The 20,450-nt window shown below is 38.0% G+C and overlaps 1 protein-coding gene across 2 annotated transcripts in view; it reads right to left on the reverse strand.

Moving 5' to 3' along the window:
- The window catches only part of eps8l2 (EPS8 like 2), a 124,424-nt gene that overhangs the window by 75,144 nt on the left and 28,830 nt on the right, over positions 1–20,450 (reverse strand). For both annotated transcript variants that reach the window (XM_052028923.1, XM_052028924.1), the window contains exon 2: positions 2,123–2,169. In XM_052028923.1, the coding sequence (XP_051884883.1) occupies positions 2,123–2,165 (43 nt within the window). In that variant the 5' untranslated portion in view covers positions 2,166–2,169. The remainder of the gene's footprint in view (positions 1–2,122; positions 2,170–20,450) is intronic.

Consider the following 20,450-nt stretch of genomic DNA (forward strand, 5'->3'; position numbering starts at 1 on the left):
GGGTTTCTCACAGATAACTCATGCTGTATAGGGTTGGATGCATTATGTGCCACCTTGTGATTCAGTTGTCTGAAGTCAGACTGTATGTTCATTCCTACTGGGTGGATACCCAGGCTTCGATCCAACAATGGTTTATTTATACAAAACAGAACAAACAGTATTGCACTGTAGAATATATTCCTTTGCCCTCCCAGGTACATAAGATAATAGATGATCCACTATATTATTATTTGAATGAAACATTTCATACTGCAACCTTGATCTAGACCAATACTTGGAGTTTAGAACAAAACTTCATAAAACACAAAATGCTCTACACCTTTTTACTTAAAACCCCAATGTGATTGCAGAATGATTCCAAATTAAAGCAAGCATTCCATCTAAATGCAATCTGAGCTTTTTTGAGTCACGCAGAAACAAAAGGCAAAGGTTGGCTCCAAATCACAGAGTTATTCCAGCAATGGTGTTTAATAACAGAAAAAGATATTTGCAACTTCAAAAAATGTTTTCTTATTGGTCAGTTGAACAATCAATGCTTCTGACTGCTCAGTGGGGCAAATTTTAACTCTTGAGCTGAGTCAGGCTGCCAGGCAAAAAGGTGGTGAAGTGGGATGTGACAGAGGGGTAGGTGGCATTGATTTGGAGCAGGACCTACCAGGAGGAGAACTGAGACTAACAATAGCACCTGACTACAAACCGAGTTGAGGTCAGCACAGAAAGGAACTGAACTTCTGATTCATGAACTTTGTTACAAAGTACAACAAAGTACAACCCTCTATGTAGTAGGCCATAAGGTAGGTTTGGTGATGCCTGTAAAACCCGAACAGATTACAGGAAACAATGACGACTCAGTAATCGTTATTATATGGTTATCATTTTTAAAAATTGGCAGTTGTAGCAAGTAGTTTTTATAACAAGGGTAGGATTTTTTTTATTGGAAATATCTCATTACCAAAAATTCTTCCCTGCATTTGTCATTTAGTAACAGCATCAAGCCCTGTCAGGTCAGAAGTGCTACAGGCCACTTCAGTTGTACAAATTCCTCAAACTCGAGAGGATAGAGCTTCTGGTCTTTGGGTGCAAATCCCACACCTGTTGAACATTTGTCTGGCCTTTTAGTGAAGCTGTTGCTTAACTGTTGAATTATAAAATCAATTTTATGCTTTGGTCTCCCAGTAGGGTTGCCCTAGATTTAGTTCAATCAGATTCTTAGAAGCAGATGTAAATCTCAGGCCTAAAGCTAGAAATGGCTATTTGAATCTGTTTCGTAAGCATGAATGCTTAATACGTTTGCATAATCTTTCTGTTTGCAGTTTTAACACTGATATTAATCTGTTTCAAAATATGTATGTTGGCTTAAAGTCTCAATTAAATAGGAATGTCAGATGACGGTATTAAGAATTTGCACTCTAAAATCTCAAGGCTAGTTTCCTAGCCAATGTATCATTCAGTTGCTAAATACAGATATGTTTAATTATTTACCCTTAAACCAGATCTACGTTTAAATTTGAATTTGCGTTAATCAACAAATTATATTTCTTTGTAATATAAGTGATTTTATTTTCTGTGAATAAAGAATTTGTATCAATGAAAGTGAAGCACAAACATGCTATGATTTATCCTCTAGTTGATTGCAAGCACAGGTGTGATGTAGTTGACTTGCCTTCAATGGGACCGATTATGAAAATACAGCACAATGCCCTGGTGCCACTGTAATTTGCATATATCATGGCCAACTGAGATTTCATATCACCTTTAACAAATGTCCCATGACACTTCCCAAGACTGCTATCAAACAAACTCTGAAACTAAACCACATAAAGATATATTAGGACAGACAGTCAAAAGACAGTTAAAGAACAAAATGGTCAAAGAACACAATTTTTCAGACTGTCTTAGAAGAGAATGAAGGAAAGACAAATAGAGTTATGAAGAGGTTGAGGAAGGGAATTTCCAAGGTTGAGGGCCTTGCCACCTGAAGGATGAAGGAAAGAGAAATAGAGTTACAAAGGGTGGTGAAACTAAACTTGGGTATGATCATGAGACTGGATTATAAGATGCACAAATCTCAAAGAACTGTACGACTGGAGGAGAAAGTTTTCTCAGGAGGATTGCAACTCACCATATAGAGCTTTTGCACTCAACCTGCCTTCAGCTGCCGACATCCTGCTGCAAAACAGATTAAAGAAAATTACTCACAATATTACCTCAATATCTACCTCTGATCAAGATATTGTGCACAATACTGATGGACATGATTAATTTTATATTTCTATCAATTACAATAAGATAAAAGCAGTGTGTAACGTGTGACATGCACAAACGAGGGCTCCACATTCAATTTGCAGTCTTTATTCAGTTGTCTCAATGTAGCCAGAGTGCCAGGATTTGCACAAACAGCCCTGAGCTAGGGAAGGAGATCACATCCAGCCACTCTATGCAAAAACTGCATGTGGCATGTCTTTTGTTCAATATTGTGGTTTGCTCACTCATTATTCACACAGGGAAAACCATGTGGGTCAGCAGGCACCAATCTTGGTCTGAATACTCAAACTATTCTTGACCAAAGGCTAACACACTTTCAGTCCCATTTGCATTTACAATTTATTACAGCTACTGCTTCTAATCTAAGTACATTGTTATAGATAACCATAGCCCTGTCGCTGAAATTGACAAAGAACACAAGAAAATAGGAGCAGGAGTAGGCCCTTCAAGCCTGCGCCACCATTTAACATGATCATTTTCTGTGCCATTTCTCCATAACCCTCCATTCCTTAATCTATCAAATAGTTGTCCACCTCCACTTTAAATGGTTCTAATGATTCAGCTTCCACCACTGCCAGGGCAGAGAATTCCAGAGACTCACCACCCTCCTGTGAGAAGAAATTTCTACATACCTCAGTTTTAAATGACCAGCCTTTTATCTTTTGTAGTTATGTCCCTTGTTCAGGACTCTCCCACCATGAAAACATCCCAACGTCTCTCTTGTCAAGCCCCATTAGGATCTTATATATTTGAATATGGTCACCCATCATTCTTCTAAACTCCCAGGAATACAGACCCAAACTATTTAGTCTCTCTTGTTAGGACCATCCTCTCATCTCAGGAATTAGCCCAGTGAATCCCTTCTGTACTGCCTCCAATGTTACTATATCTTTTGTTTGGTAAAGGGACCAAAATTATGCAATATTCAAGGTGGGGCATCACTAACACCCTGTAGAATTGCAACAAAACCTCCCTACTTTTAAACTCTATCCCTTCTGCAATGAAAACCAAAATGCCGTTTGCTTTCTTATCTACTTGTTGGACCTGCCTGCCAGCTTTATGTGATTCATGCACTGGAACACCCAGATCCCTCTGTATTTCACTCACTTGCAGTTTCTCTCCACTTAGAAAATCTGCCTTTTGATTTCTCTTACCGAAGTGCATGGCCTCATACTTCCCCACATTAAATTCCATTTGGCAGTCTTTTGTCCACTCACTCTGTTGCTTCTCTAGATATTCATTCAGCAATATAAAGGAGGCATTTCTTCTCAGTACATGGATAAAATAAAATTAAGGGGATATTTATCTGTTGAAGAAACACTATAGGTGTTTACCCATATACATCTCTCATATTGTATAAACACATTTCATGGACAATGGTGCGCCACGTACAATGGTATAAACATGCAAACTGCAAAGAGTAAAGGGACAGAATTGATAAACCACAAGAAGACTGAGCTGATAAGCTGCATGATGGGAGGGAATCAAACTGCAAAAAGTTACCTCTAATTATAGGGCTTTACAATTAAGATTTTGCTTAATAGTTGAGAATCATCTGAAATTATTCCATACCGGCCATAGTATAAATACTAAAGAAGGACGAGGGTAAATGCTAAATGTTTGTATCTATTGTTCCACACTTTAAATTCTGAGGATTGTCAACTATTTTTTTCCTTAATTATCATTTATTAGACTTCCTCAAGCATGACTGCCAAGAACCAATGGTAGAAAAAAAAGGATGAGGTCTTGCAATCAATTTTAGGAACTGGAAAATAGATTTTGAAGCAGGACCTCAAAGGCTGTAACCTCACGACAAACCACAGTGTTTCACGTTAACAAGTACAGAGCAAATGAACATGTGGCTTTTGAGATGATGCAAGAGGGAGGGCTTTAGACTTGTGAGACATCGTGACTATTTGTGGGGCAGGTGGGTTCTGTACAAATTGGGCAGTTTACATAGCAGCAGGACCAGGGCCAATATCCTCACTGAGCAATTTGCTAGGGCTGTTGGGGAGGTTTAAATTCGATTTGCAGAGGTGGATGTGAATCTTTTGAGGGAATGCAGGAAAGAAAAGAGCAAAGAGAAGTAGTGAGGAAAATAAATAGAGGGAACAATTGCAAGCAACAAAGGAGTCAATATACGGAAATATGTTAAAAGGGCAAAATTAAAAGGTACTATATCTAAATGCATGCAGCAGTCACAATATGGCAGATATATTAATGACAGAAATAAAAGTAAATGGGTATGATCTAATTGCCATTGAGAAAATGTGTTTGTAGGGTAACTAAAATTGGCTAAGTATTGGCTAAAATTGGCTAAGTATTGGCTAAAAGGGAAAAAGGTGGGTAGTCCTTTTGATAAAAGATGAGATTGGCGCAGTAGTGGCAATGGACCTTGGTCTGGCAGATCGTGGTATAAAGTTAGAATTGAGGTGCAGCTAAGAAACAGCAAAGAGTAGAAGACTTCAGTGGGAGTTACTTAGAGCCCACCAAATACGAGCTGCAATATTGGGCGTAAATCAGGAAATAGGTGCAGGTAACAGGGTAATACAGTAAGCATGGAGGCTTTTAATCTTAGTAAAGACTGGACAAGTCAAATTAGTAGCAATAAGGTGGAGGACAAATTCATGGAATGCAAATGAGTTGGTTTTCTATGTTGGGAAAATTCTATTTTAGATCTAGTCTTTTACAATGAGAAAGGGTTAATTAATAACCTTTTTGTAAAGGGGCCTTCAGGGAAGAGTGACCAGAATATGGTAGAGTTTTTATACTGAGGTTGAAAGTGATACAGTTCAATCCAAAATTAGGGTCTTTAAATCCAAACAATTTAAGACAAAGGAAACTTTGGAGGTATGAAGGGTACATTGGAGTTGTTGATTGGTCATCTATGTTAAAAGAAATGTGGACAGGTTATGGATAGCATTTAAAACAATAGGAAATTATTTACAAGTAAATCTATTCCTTCAAGGCACAAAAACAACAGGAAAAAATTGTTCATGCATAACTGGCAGGAGACAATAACTTAACAATAAATCAAAAGAGGCTTGTAAAGTTGCCAGAAATAACAGTAGACCTGAAGCTTGGAAACATTTTATAACTTAACAAAGGAGGACTAAGAAATTGCTGAAGAGAAGATAGAATACGAGTAAATTGGTGAGAAACATAAAGAAAGGACTGCAGGTAAAAGTAAAAACTTCTGGAGGTATGTAATAAAGAAGGTGAACAAGGGTAAATGTGGTCTCTTACAGACAGGGTTGGGGGATTTTATACAAAGGAATAAGGAAATTGCAAAAAAATAAACAAATGTTTTGTGTCTGCCTTCACAGAAGACGACACAAAAAAACAGTCGATAAATATTGGAAAACCAATGGTTGAGCAAGAATGACTGAAGAAGATTAGCATTAAAAAATAGTAATAGAGAAGTTGGTGCAACTGAAAGCTGACAAGTCTTAAGGATTCAATGACCTACATCCCAAAAGTTTGGAAGAAGTGCTTATAGTGGATGCTCCAGTTATCATCTTTCAAAACTCTACAAATCTGGAATTTTTCCTGCGACTGAAGGGTGGCAAATGTAACCCCCACTATCTAAGCAAAGAGGGAGATAGAAAACAGGGAACTGGTGATCTATTAGCCCAGCATCAACAGAAGGAAAAATGCTGGAATCTGTAATGAAGGTGTAATAATAGAACACCTGGAAAAGGATGATAGGACTGAGCAGAATAAGCATGAATTTATGAAAGGAAAATCATGTTTGACTAATCTATTGAGTCTTTGAGGATGTGACTGGCAGAATAGATAAGGGGGAGCTGGTGGGTATGATACATTTTGCTTTTGATAAGATTTGTATTAAAGGAGGTTGGTCAATGAGGTTAAAGCACATGGAACTGTGGATAATGTACTGGCACGGTTTGAGAGTTTGCTAACAGACAGAGAACAAAGAAGGGAATATACAGGTCTTTCTCAGCTTGGCAGAAATCAATGCTTAATCCTCGATTATTTTCAAACCATATCAACAATTTGGCTAAGGGAAACAAATGTCATATTTCCAAGTTTGCTGATGACTCAACATTGAGTGGGATTGTGAGTAAACAGGAGGATATAGAGAGGCTTCACGAGTTATTGGTAAACTAAGTGAGTGGGTGAAAATAAGGCAGAAAAGCAGAGTATATTTTAAATGGAGTCAGGAGAAATGTTGACCATCTACACAAGTGACTGAAAGCTAATAGGAAGGCAAATTATTTTCTGTGCTTTATTATAAGAGGATTTGAGTTCATGAGTAAAGAGAATTTACTGCAATTTTGTAGGACCTTGGTAAGATTGCACCTGGAGTATTGTGTAACTGAACAGTTTCCAGGGTTGATCATATAAATGGAAATTGTAAAGACAAGATCTGTATTCTCTAGAGTTTAAAAGAATGGAAGCTGATTTCATTGAAAGTTACAGAACTTTCACGGGGCTCAACAAAGTGGATGCAAGGAGGATGTTTCCCCAGTTGAGGAATCCTTATAGTTTCCCTTCTCCAATAAGATTAAAGGATAGTTGGATGTACCTATAGCTTATGTTAAAAGTTTTCTCCACTACACTTTGTTATAGTTACTCATTCCATTTTAGAATTTTCTGCTTTGTTTGAAACTGTATCATTAGGTATTTTTGCTGGACTGTTTACTGTCTGACATTTTCAAGATATAAAATTTTCTCAAAATTTTTATGTAAACTTAACACCAAAATGGTATCATTTAACAAATGTAGTAGTATTTTTATTAGACAAATGCCATACTAATCATGGGCTCATGGGCTGATAGAAAAGGCCATGAATCATAAACATAGAAGGAAATACTACAGGGAGTGCAGGGAATATTTATGTATAAATAACTCTTTCTTTCTTTAATTAAAATCTCTCAATAACTCCTGTCCTGATGCAAATATTATTTTGTACTAAATGTTCCCTCTCATTGCCATTATGATTGTCCACTCCCTCTAAATTCCTTTAATAATGGAATTTATTGGGTGGGCTGTCTCATTAGAGAACACCATTAATCATTTTTATTGTGCTAGCTGACCTAATGAAATCATTCAATAGCATGATTGATGTCAGGTATTCATTGTGGGAGGCTATTGAACATGTCTTTGGAATAGCATTAAAATGTGATGGCCTGAATCACCATCATAGTTCCTTCTTAAAGTTCTGAAAGTTGCATATAATTTTCAGTTTCATATTTAAATTGTGTAAAACGGTGTCTTTCTTCCCAAGATTCCCCCAAGTCTTCCCGCTATCTGGGAGGAATGAATCTAGGTAAATGTGGTTTTAATAATATTCAAAATCTTTGTAGCTATCAGGATAAAGCAGCCCACTTGACTAGCACCCTATGCATCCCCCTAAATATATGCTCCCTCCACAACTGGTGTGACCTATCTGCAGTGTTTCCATCCATAAAATGCACTACAGTTACCTGCTCAGGCTACTCTGACAGCACTTCCCAAACCCTCAACCTCTCCTGCCAAGAAAGGCCAGAGCAGCAGGTAAATTGGAACACCATCAAGTTCCCCTTCAAGTTGCACACCATCTAGTCTTAGAAATCTATCACCATTCCTTCAGTGCTGCTGGATCTAAATCCTGGAACTCCCTCTCCAATAACACCAAGTTATCCTTTACTTAAGGAACTCCAATGGTTCAAGAAGGCAGTTCACCACCACCTTCTCAAGATCAATAAATAAACATTCACGATCCAGCAATATCCACATCCCAAAAAAGAATAAAATGAAGATAACTTACGAAATTCAGTTGTTGAGATTAAACATATATTAATGACGACACTACAGTATATAAGGAAATACATTTCTTTGGCTAAGGGGGAAGAGGATAAAATGCTACTTACACACTTCAATGTCGAATTGTGGAAGGTTCATTTACTTTGGAAGAAATATTGACAATTGGCAATTTCCATTTTAGCAGTAGTCAAGGTCAGAATAAATCAAAGTTGTGTATTTTCTTACAGTAACTTCAAAGTGATACGATTCATTTCATCACTAAAGGAGCACACTTGACCAGAGCAATACGACATTTTCATTTTCTCCACGCAAGAAGGATAATTCTAGATCAGTTACCACCAGTCATTTTTCTGCTGTGGACTTAACCTCAATAACAATTGTTTTACAGTTAGAAGATCAACATAGAACAGTACTGGAAAAAGCCTGCAGCCCATGATGAGTGTGCTGACCATGTCAATCCAACCAATGGTATCTACTTGCACAAGGTCCATCTATTCTCTGCTTTTTCATGCACCAGTCCAAGTACCTCAAGCATTACTATTGTATCTGTCCAATTCCTCTTCTGGCAGCGCATTCCAGGCACCTACTGCTCTCAGTGTAAAAAAATACTTGTGTTATAAATCTCCTTTAAACTTCCCCCTCTCACGTTAAAGATAAGCCCTGTAGTATTTGACATCTCTACCCTGGGAAAATGACTCTGACTATCTATCCTATCTGTGCTCTCATAATTGTATATACTTCTATCAGGTTGCCCTTCAGCCTCTGATGCACTAGAAAAAACAATCTAAGTTTGTCCATTGTCTCCTTATAGCTAATACTCACAAATCCAGGCAACATCCTGGTGAGCATCTTTTGCACACTCTCCAAATCCTTCCTGTAATGTGGTGACCTGAACTGCATGTAATACTCCAATTATGGCCTAACCAAAGTTTTATACAGTTGCAACACGACTTCCCTACCTTTACACACCTCAACTGATGAAAGCACATATGCCGTACACCTTTACCACCCTATCTACTTGTGTTGCCACTTTCAGAGAGCCATGGACTTGTGCATCAGTGCTCCTCAGGGTTCTGCCATTTACTGTATACTTTCCTCGTACATTTGACCATCCCAAAGTGCAACACCTCACACTTGTCCAAATTAAACTCCATCTGCCATTTCCTTCCAACATTCGGCTCTTGAAGAAACCTGCACAACCCGAATCACTAACTCAGTTTAGCAACACTATAACCACATTGACCACGTTGCACTACAATGGACTTTGTTTTTTCTGTTCTACTTGTGAACTTTATTGTAGAAATTGCATATAATTTATATTTAATTTATGCTTTTCTTGTGAATGCTGTGTCCCTGATGCTATGTGCCTGCAATGCTGCTGCAAGCAAGATTTTCATTGCACCTGTGCATACATGTGCATGTGACAATAAACCTGACTTCAACTTTGACTCTGCCCACATTTCTGACTGGTCTATATCCTGCTGAATCCTTTGACAACCTTCCTCTCTCTCCACAACTCTGCCAATTCTCGTCATCTGCAAACTTACTAATCAGCCCACCGACATTGTTGCCTGAATTATTTATATGTATCACAAACAGCAGAGGTCACAGACCTCCAATCAGACTAACACCCCTACACCTCTACCCTCTGTCTTCTGTGGCCAAGCCAATTTTGAATCCTATGGATCAGTCTACCATAAGGGACCTAGTTGAAAGCTTTGCTAAATCCATGTATACGACATCCACTGCCTTACTGTCAATCAATCACCTTTGTTACCTCCGTAAAAAACTCAGTTGAGTTTGTGAGACATGTACGCCTCCACACAAAGTCATGCTGACTCTCCTCAATATGTATATTCTTTGCCAGATGTGAGTAGATCCTGTCCCTAAGAATCTTCTCCAATAATTTCCCTACCACCGATGTAAGGCTCACTAGCCTATAATTTCCTGGTTAAACTGATACAAGGCTCACAAGCCTATAATTTCCAGGTTATCTAAACCTGTTTAATTTTAGACCATTACTTTTGGCATTGAAAGCTTATTTTAATCCCTTATATCCGGTCAGGAGTCAAGGGCTGTGCCTCTCTACAATCTGATGTAGATCCCAAAAATGATAACTGATGTGATTGTAGGACTTGCGTCTCCTCCTCCTGTATCTACATTCATACAAGGCCAGGATTGAGTTACAACCAGTTGTGCATGTGTCCTATTCAGGGATTTAATAAATAACAATAAATCAGAAATCCTCATTCTGTAGTAATGTACCTTTACTTGAGGCTGAAGATTACAGTAACTTTAACCCAACTAATACCTACAAGGAGAGAGAGTGTACCTTATCAGTGTTGCTGTCAAATTTCTATAGAGGTAATGTGGTTATGTAGTACATCATTTGATCAACATTTCCACAGTCACAATCTGCAAAAAGCCTAATATACCATTTGTGCATTGCAACTGTGGCAGTCACGTTCTGTTTGTATTAGCTTTAGAGCCTTCAATATTTTACACAGTGGTAGAAGATAGGGTATGGAACACTCCCTGCTGTTCTTTAAAACAGTGCCATGGGATCTCTCACTCCCATCAGAGAAAGCAAGCTGGGAATCAACTTAACTTCTCGCCCAAAAGGTAGCACCTCTGACAGCAAACCCTTGGACTTCATTGGAGTATCAAACTGGTTAAATCTTCAGTCCTCGAACAGGACTCAACAACCTTCTGGCTTAGCATTGAGTCCCACTAACTCAGCCACAACTGACATCTGTATCAGAAACTTCAATCTCTTCTCTCACACACAATAGTGGAAATAATCTGTAAATGTTTTTAACTATTTTTTTCAGTTATGATTGAAAGGTACAAATAAATATGCCCAATAGTTGAAAATACCACAAAGTGGAAACTTACATTGCCACTGAAAAATGTTAGGGTACAAACCACAGGTACAAACTGGATGAGAGCATTTGGCAGAACATGAAATATTTTGCCTTTTCCACTCAAGACTAATTATTAATCAGTTGCTCACAAAGTGAATTTTCAAAAAATAAAACAGCATCCCTTGCACTTTCTTCCAGTATTAAAGGAAATTCTAATACTACACAGTGTTAATAAAACAATATACTGCCTCACTCTGCTATGCGTCCTCTTCAAAATTTCCTCCGTACCAAAACTCTCGGTGCTCCTCACTCAAATCACCATCCTACTGTGAGTTTAAACAGCAAATTGCTATTTGGCCAGAATGTCCATCACAACCAAGCCTTGCTCTAGACAAACATATCTTCTCATAGGAGTGAATATACGTATATAGTCTGAGAGAAAGAGATCTCAGTTTTAACTTTTAGCCTTCTCGTGTTGAAGTTAATTCTACTGAGATTCTGGTTGAGATCAGTGAACTCAGCATTGACTCATACATCATTTTTGACCAAAGTACCTCAGCTTCACAAAAAATGGTGGATTTTTGTCACCAGAAGAGAACATGGTGCTTGAAAATAGATTGGCATTGCTGGGGTTGAGTTATGCACAAGTTAAAGACTATGCCCATGTGAAACATACACTTACTTAGCAATAGAACCTTTTGTTTTTTATTCCAAAGTTTATAAAATAGAGTCATTCAATAAATTCCTAGCTCAGTGAAATAAAAGGTCCTGCTTTAGATGAGCAGTGATGCAAGGATTTCTTTTATGGACCAAAATTAATAAGCAGTTATTTTTACATACAAATACAAGGCTATCTGATCTGTTGTACTTAATTACACTGCCCCATTTGCACTGAATTTTGGACTGCCCTAAAGAGTAAAATAAACTATGAACATAAACTTGCATCTGAGTCAATGCGTTATGTTTGGCTTTAGGTGTAAATTATGCGTTTTGTTCCCCCCACAAATTCCAGCTTAAAAAACTGATTAAAAATGAGAACCTTGAGACTGGAAAAGGCAAAGTGTTCCACATTACCACATTAATCATCCTGTTTATATCTGCCTCTCGTACCTTGGGTGACAGGTTAAACAAAGTCCCTGTCTACCTTCTCTTCCATAAAAGATCCCACAATGTTATTTTCAAAGTATAAATTTTGATGATGTAGATTTTACAAAAATTACCAAAAAATGTGATTCATCTTACCAGCATACTGTTGTTTTGTGTGTTACTGGGCCTTGAAGAATTGGAATGGAGAGTTTACCCAACTGCAAATCAAATGGGCCTCTGTGAACCAACACTATGTCTCTAACCACAATGCAATTGAATGGCTCCTTGGCAAAAATGAACAATGCCACATTATACAGAATGCATTAGACAATCATAACAATTATCCCTAATTGACCAACACTACCTCCACAATGACACCAACTTTTTTGTTATTACCTTTCCTCATTTATGACAAGTAAAAAGGAATGAATTCTTGTATTTTATATACAGTACAAACTGTCACTGACATTTTAATGCTTTGTATCCCTCCTCTTTGTTATGCCATTCTGAAATCCAAGTGGATAGATTCTAATGTACTCAAAAATGAGCTATATTTATCTGCTGTCATAAAATCTCATTTTAGAATGATTAGCAATTAAATTGAACTGCAAGTATTGTCCTTATGGAAACAGCAGGCATTTTGAACACAGCAAAAACAACTTCTGGAGGAGCTGATTGTGCGAGGAATAGCGGCCATTCACAGATCAGCCTGTTCTATAATCACACAGTTATGTGCCTGTTTAAATACAACGTAAAGGATCAGCCAGAAATTTGGTTTCAGTTGAATGATAGCACTTTCAAGAGTCCCGGCTCAACTTTCCATTTATCTTTTCTTTTGTTTCTGGGAGAAGTATTCTCTCCCACTTTATCACTAAGATAAAACTGTTTGCCTGAAACCAAACCTAGTATGCTGACAATTGCATATTGTTAAACTTCAGGTCCCTGATGTAGTGGTTTGGCTAGCACCCAAAGAGTTTTTTATTCAGTCATTGGATATGTGCATCCATGGAAGGGCAGCATTTAATATCCATCTCTGTTTGCTCTTGAGAAAGGGCTGGCGAGTCCCCTGAAGAAGGATGTGTGTCTAGAACCACTGCAGTGCTTCTGGCGGAAATGCCAACGTGTGCTCTGTTTACATAAAGTAATGAGAGCAGAAGAGTTATAAAATGGGTTTGATGGAGATCACCCATATTCCTGCACTATTCCTATATCTCAATCACACCTTATTACCATTCCTGGCCTTCCTAGAACCAAAACAGAGCTTTCATTCTAACCTTCAAACCCACCTGTCTCTTCGTTCATTTCCCACCACCTTGTGTGTATGTCCACAAACACTATACATTTCTTCCCCTCCCTTTTTGGCATTCTGAAGAGAACATTGCCTCCAAGTCAGTCTGGTCCACTGCTCACTCACAACTTGCACATTATTTTTCCATGCAAATGTGGGAGATGTTAACCTTGTTCTTATTTTGCCCCTTCCAAACTCTCCAGGTCCCCAAACGTTGCCTTCAACCGAGGTGGTGATTAAATTTTATTTCTTTAAACTTACACAATGCTCCATTGAGCTGGGGAAACCAAGCCAAGTTTTGGTTATGTCTGTGATATACTTTCATGCAAATATGAAGTGTGAACATGTCACGTAATTATCTGATCATGTGTGTGACACAAGTAGACATATTTGTTGTTATTAATCTGTAATAAAGTGAACATCCAAGATCTGAAGCTCCTAGTGTCTCCAAGAGATTGTTATAGATCATACCTGCCAGCTGTACTAGTTCACAGGCCATCTCCAAATTCACTACAATGTCTGTACAGTCAACCAACATGAATTCAAGACACTGGTTGCCTGTCATTTTAATTTATTGCCTTGCTCCCATTTTGACACCCATACCTTCTGACTCAAAATTGTCCCAGTGAAGCTCAAAGTAATCTCAAGGAACAATTCCTTGTCCTTTGATTAGGCAGAATACAGCCTTCCTGATGCAACATTAGAAGTAGATTATAACTCATTTTCTTGGGCAAAAGCTATTGATCATGGGCTGAAACATTGACAGGAATTCTATAGAGAACCTCAGCAAGGCTCAACTTGTGGGTCAGCTCATCTCTGACTTCTGAGTCTGCACACTGCAGTATGGAAGTCAGAGGCAAACTGGAGGTTAGATAGTGGTGTATCTGACCTCCTGTTCCAACACTGAGTCGGGGGGGGGAAGCTCAGGTGATCTAAGCTGAGAGGCTGGATGCACCACATCTGACTCTTCAACTTTACACCAGGAATGGCTAGTGAGAGTAGAGTAACACCTTTCATTAGAATGTGGGATACTGACCTCTTTAAAAAGATGTGTTTTACTTTATTTCCTGAGAGTACAGCCTATTTTTACACACTAAACCATTTCTCCTATTGTCAATAGCATGTTAGAAATTTCCTTCACATCGTGGCTTGGATAACATAGTATCAGTTACAATCACTTTGTATAAAAGAGGCAAAATGTATGGATCAATTTTCTAGATGTTCTTACACTAGTGCTTGGAACCTTTGAAAGTCGGACTAAAAATCTGATTGCATGATGCTGTTTATTACAGAACTGTGTGATAGAAAATGGACTTCTTACAGAAGAAAATTTGATAATGACATACTGAGTTCAAGGGTCCATTAGCCAAATGAATCAGGCACCATTACAGATCCATATTCAGTACAAATATGGTACTGAATATGGATCTGAGGTACAAACTTACAAATCAACCTTAAAGAAAGTACAGGTTTACTTAGGCACAGGTTTAAAGACTGGGTATTACAAGTGTACAAGTTCACATTTAGTCTGTTTTGGTTCCATGTTCAGGGTGGCAGATTGCAATCATTGACAGCAATCATTGAATCTCTTATTAAGATTCATTTTCACAGAGTCGCCCACTGGATTTCAAGTTAAAAGACATATTCTTAGTAGGGTTCAGATTCACAAATTGTCTCAAAGGTAGGTACATGATTGCATACTGATCTATCCAGGGTACAAGTTTACAGGCATTGGGGGTACCATAAGAAACAGGAGTAGGATTAGACCATATAGCTCCTTGATCTTCTTCTACTATTCAATAAGATCATGGTTGAACATTTACATTTATTCTTCTTTCCTGCCCTTTTCCCATATTCCTTAATTTCCTTAGAACCCCAAAATCTCCCAATCTCACTACTGAATACACTCATCAATTCAGCATTCACAGGTTGGGTAAATTTAGGATAAAAATCCATTGCAAAATTGATGCCAGAGCTCCCCTGTTGGACTGCCTCAGTTTCTCAGTTTGTTACCTCTCTCCTCATGTTTCAGAGATCTCTGCTGGAAAAAGCTCAACAGGTTTGTACTTGCTGAAGTCAAAATTGCCTTTAGAGTTTTCCAAATGATAAAAGAAAGGAAAAAAATTCTACCAAACATGGGAGATGTGACATGTTATTGAATTCCCAATTCTACAACATAACATGAAAAGCAAATATGTTTACTTGAACTGCATGTGGTTGTTACTTGCAATAGATTTAAAAGAGTGATTGATGTTTAAGGAACCATTGGAAAGATAACATTGATACCAATTGCATTAAAGATAGTCACCTTTTTCTGCTCAGACAGCTCCTTGGAATCCTGGATAACTTCCTCTAATCCAGTTTTGTAGGTTCTGAGATAGCTAAATGAGGCCAATTTGGGAACCACAGATTCTTCCACGGATGAGCAAGAAGGTGTAGGTGGATGGAACAAAAAATGTGTCCAAGTATAAGTGACCTTAATTATTTACAGACTAAACTTTCAGGTGGGCAGCTGTGGTGTAACAAATATTTGTGAGTACCTTTGCTGGGGATTTGGGTTATTTATTAACAGGTGTTATTTTCTTATTATAGGTGTGGTGCACACTGATGTAACAATAGAACACTTTGTAGGCTATCAAAATAAAACAGGTTAAAGGGCAACTCAATCCAACATTGTTCCCTTAAAATTACACCTTTGAATATAACCTGGACACCACAGAAACCTCCATCACCGTGAAGGCTATACTGACCTAATAAACTGTGTAGACAGGTGGCAGAGACCCTGAAGTTGTGATGGCAGATTCTACATTGTATGTAATCCTACATCCCACCCACCTCCCCTCATAGTGCCAAATCAGACAAAACCCAGTCTGCCACAGTATCAGTCTCCAGTAGAAATGTGGTTGAACATCCCACCACCATGTTTCCAGGTTACTGCCTTCAAAGGGACATGGGGGGTGTTCCTATTTATTGAACCAAAATGGCATCACAGACTTGCCAAACTGTGTTTGCGGAAAGTAGCTGTCAATGATTGCAATCTGCCACCCTGAACATGGAACCAAAACAGACTAATTAGCAGTCTTGGATGTCATCAACTGGATATCAAAAACAACACTATAATTTTAATTTGCACTCTCTCAGAAATTGTTTGCTGAGTCACATAAGAGATGAAGCAGAAGTTTAAGGAGCTATGTTAACTAGCTGTTGGTACTAATTAACTCATAGACTATCATGACAGACCTGAACAAGATAACATTTTGGTTCCAATTCATTCCATTTTCCATTTAGGTGCTTTCTCTGTGACACAACTAGACTCCTGGACTACCAGAACCAACATGTTTTTCTCAGGGTTTCACACCTGTTGATCCAGCAACCCAATTAATTATTCAAACAACATGTCATTTTCTTTTTTAATTCCTTGATTTTTCTCATTTTGCTTCTTAATCCTCAAAGCCATTATCACTGCAACTATTTACATCTCTCCTATTCTCTTGGTTAAATATATGCCAGCAGGTCATCTGCCCTTTTCTTTATGTTGCACTTTTTTTTCCAAATGCTACCAGTATTTTCAGTCTAGCACCTGCAAGTGGTCTACTGATGGAACTCTGTTGGAGTATCAATGAAGAACTCACTGTACAGGGATGGAGCATCTCCAAACTAATGAGTCTGAGAGCTTACATTTATCCATCTGGCTTGTGTTATATGAAGGAGGTAACCAATAGTTGACAGGCATGAATTGTGATAGTGTTCATTGTTTGCTTTGGCATACTCTACATCCACATTAAAACCTAATTGGAAATGTCTCCCCCAACTATAAATTCAAAACAAAAATGCTAGAAATCCACAACTGATCCATCAATGTCTGAATGAGAGAAAATCTGGGACAACATTTTACAATGAGAACCTTTCTTGGAATTGTATCTGAATTGCTACCATGAAGAATTGGCCCATTAATTCACTCATTTATGAGAAAATGAGGGAATTAATTTTCCACAGGTTTTCCACACAAAAATCTAAAATTGGCACAGGAAGCTGCAACTTCTTTCTTGAGCAAGTACTTTGGGGCCAATTTTTAAAATTATACTGGTGATACACATCTTTTTCTAGCCACATGAGTCAGGAATATGTAGGCAGATTTAATGAGTGGAAAAGACTAGGCGGTGGGTTCTCAACTTTTAATAAGATCAGGCATTGGCAAAGCTTTTCATCATCTGTTCATATTTGGAAAATAGTCCCTTATGAAATGCCATTCTGCTTACAGTGTAACAATAAATTTAAATATAGTATATTTAAATGCTAATTAAATTTGAGTGCATCAGGCAGTCCATAAAATTTATCAGGCTGAGCCATTTCTATAGTATATTGTAATCTCTCCTTGTTTTCATTGCAAGAACTATAAATTTATAGTTGCATGAACTATTCACCATTTGTATAGTGTGAATTTACAATTCAACTAGTTTCGCCATTACCTCTGAAGAAAAAGTAAATCTCTTTCAGCAGCATTCATTGTATGCTGAGGTATTGATTAAGGTGTGAGCAATATTCTTTATATTAATCCGCTATCCAATTGTTTAGATATTCCATTTGGTTTACCTGGGCCCCATTTTCCACACTCCCTTCATACACACTGATAAATGAGATTAGTATAGATAGATAATTGATGGTAGGCATGAACATGGTGAGCTGAAGGACCTGTTTCTGTGCTGATTGGCTCTATAACCCTGTGATACTGGAGTCCTGTATCTAATGTTCCCTTTGAACACATCAGGGCCCCATTTCCCACTCTCGTTAAACACCCCAGGGTTGTGTTTCCCCACTCCTGTTAGATACACGAGGGCCTCATTTCCTGCACTCCCTTTAAACATACAGGGGTCCTGTTTTCTGTTCTCCGTTACTCACCAGCTGTATTCCCCACACTGCCCTTAAAAATCATTCATGACCCGTTTCCTGTGCTCCCTTTAATATCATCTGTGTCCCATTTCACACAGTCCTTTAAACTTATCTTGGCCCCATTTCCCATGCTTCCTTTAAGGTCACTGGTGTTCTAATTCCAAGGCTTCCTTTAAACTCAGTGAGACCACATTTCCTGTGCTCCCTTTTAAACTCACTGGGCCCTGTTTCCAATGTTCTACTTAGACACACCTGGCCCAATTTCCTGTGTTCCTTTCTATCTCACTTGGTTTTGTTTCCCATTCTCCCTTTAAAATCACCCAATTCACTTGAAAATTTATTATACTACTGTATAACATCTAAAAAGAATTAAAGTGTGTTCAGATATTAATAGGAATGATATCCAAAAGTCTGGAAGATCTGCTAGTCTGGCCCCACCAAAATAACAAAGGTCCTGGATTATTGGTGTTTTACTGTACTTCCTGTAGCCATGAATACTTCCCTCCTTCTTAAGCTAATAGACATACACGAGAATTCAGTATACCATACAATTGTTGCCATTATATCAATAATCAACTTTTTTTTAAAAAAAAGGAGTTCCAATAATATTATTATATCTGGTGATCTTATCCACACTGGAAAAAAATGTAGATTGGGTGACAGCTTTGCCAAACACCTTTGTTCAATCTACAAGGATGACCCTGAACTATCAGTTGACTGTCATTTTAAATCTACATTCCACTGTCCTCTCTGACTTTAACCTCCTAAAGTGTTCCAAAGCCCAGTGTAAGCTCAATAATGTTACAACTTTTGGGATTCAATCATGAATTAACAATTTCAAACAACCTTTCCCTCATTATGTCCAAACTGGCCATTTCTGAAGTAAGATCATTCAACTGTAAACTCCACAGAGGCTGTCTGATCTGCAGAGTATTTCCAGCATCATTATATCACAGGCATCCTGATGTAGGACTCACTTCCTGAAAAACTCAAGCTCCTGGTGTCAAAATCAATGTGCTATTCCTTTCATTGCTTGTCCTTCAAAAAGGTGGGACTCTGAAATGTGCTATATTAATGCTCCATTTTCACAAAGACGTCTTGGAGATTGTAGCTAGCAATGAACAAATACTGCTCACCATTCAATAGGCTCAGAGCCACACTAACTTTCTACCAGGTAGAATTAGCCTTATGCAAGCAAATGCAGGTCCCTCACCAGCTCCACCATTTGCTTGTCAAGGTAGTATTTGTGGTGATCAGGCCCTTACAGGTCAGGCCAAAATCCAGTGGTAGTGGGAGGTGTGAAGGGGTCAGGATGGGAACAAGGAATGAGTAAAAATCTTAAAGATGACCTATCTATCAATGTGTCAGAATCAATGGATCAGGGAAAAATAGGCCCCTTTAAGCAACATGGAAACAAGCTTCAGCTACCTTGTTAAGGCCTGCTGCTCGGTGAGTAGCTTTTCGAGGCTGCACTAATAAATTCTTTGCAAGTGACATTAAAATTGTCATTGCAGACCCTTAGCCATTACTGTGCATGTATGGTGGCCTGTGTGTATGCCTGCTATATGCATAGAAGGCCCAACATTAATTTAAAATTCTGTGCAGTTCATGAACAAGAGACCCAATGTATTTAGTGATGTGATTTTTGAAAATAATTCTGCCATGTAGCACAAAAATATTATCCTACAGAAAGGATTTCCAAGTTCAGATCTCTACAATCAGACTTAAAAATTCTCACAGGAGACTCCAAAAGCAGGGAGAATAGTTTGGAGTATCATGTATAGAAATGAAAATAGAAAACCAAAAAGAGTTTCATGGAGATATAAAACAAAGGAAAAAGGTAAAATAAACTTAAGAAAATCTTAATTATAAATAATATAGGTATGAATACAATACTACAGAGTATTAAATAAATTGAATACAATACTACAGAGTATAAATAAATTTACAGTGCTAGAGAAGTGGTTTGGTATTAATTATACTTAACACCACTAAAAATTTAATTTCAGTTGCAAAAACAAACATTATTTCTGGCATGTTTTGTGGCTAAGTGACACAACCTCACAGCCACTTATGTATTTCAGTGTTGGATCGATCAGTGATAAACAGTGCTGTAAAGCTTACAGTGGAGCAGGATAACTCAGACAGTAAAGGCCTGATTTCAGTGATTGATTGTTTATGGCAGACACCATGAACAACTGGCTCTTTCTAGTTTGTAATGATTTACCTTGTCAGTGTTCTTGGGCAGAATTCAACTTTTTAATGAGGCATAGAAATCATAGGAAAGC

Source organism: Pristis pectinata, chromosome 14, assembly GCF_009764475.1.
Source record: "Pristis pectinata isolate sPriPec2 chromosome 14, sPriPec2.1.pri, whole genome shotgun sequence".
NCBI lineage: Eukaryota > Metazoa > Chordata > Chondrichthyes > Rhinopristiformes > Pristidae > Pristis > Pristis pectinata.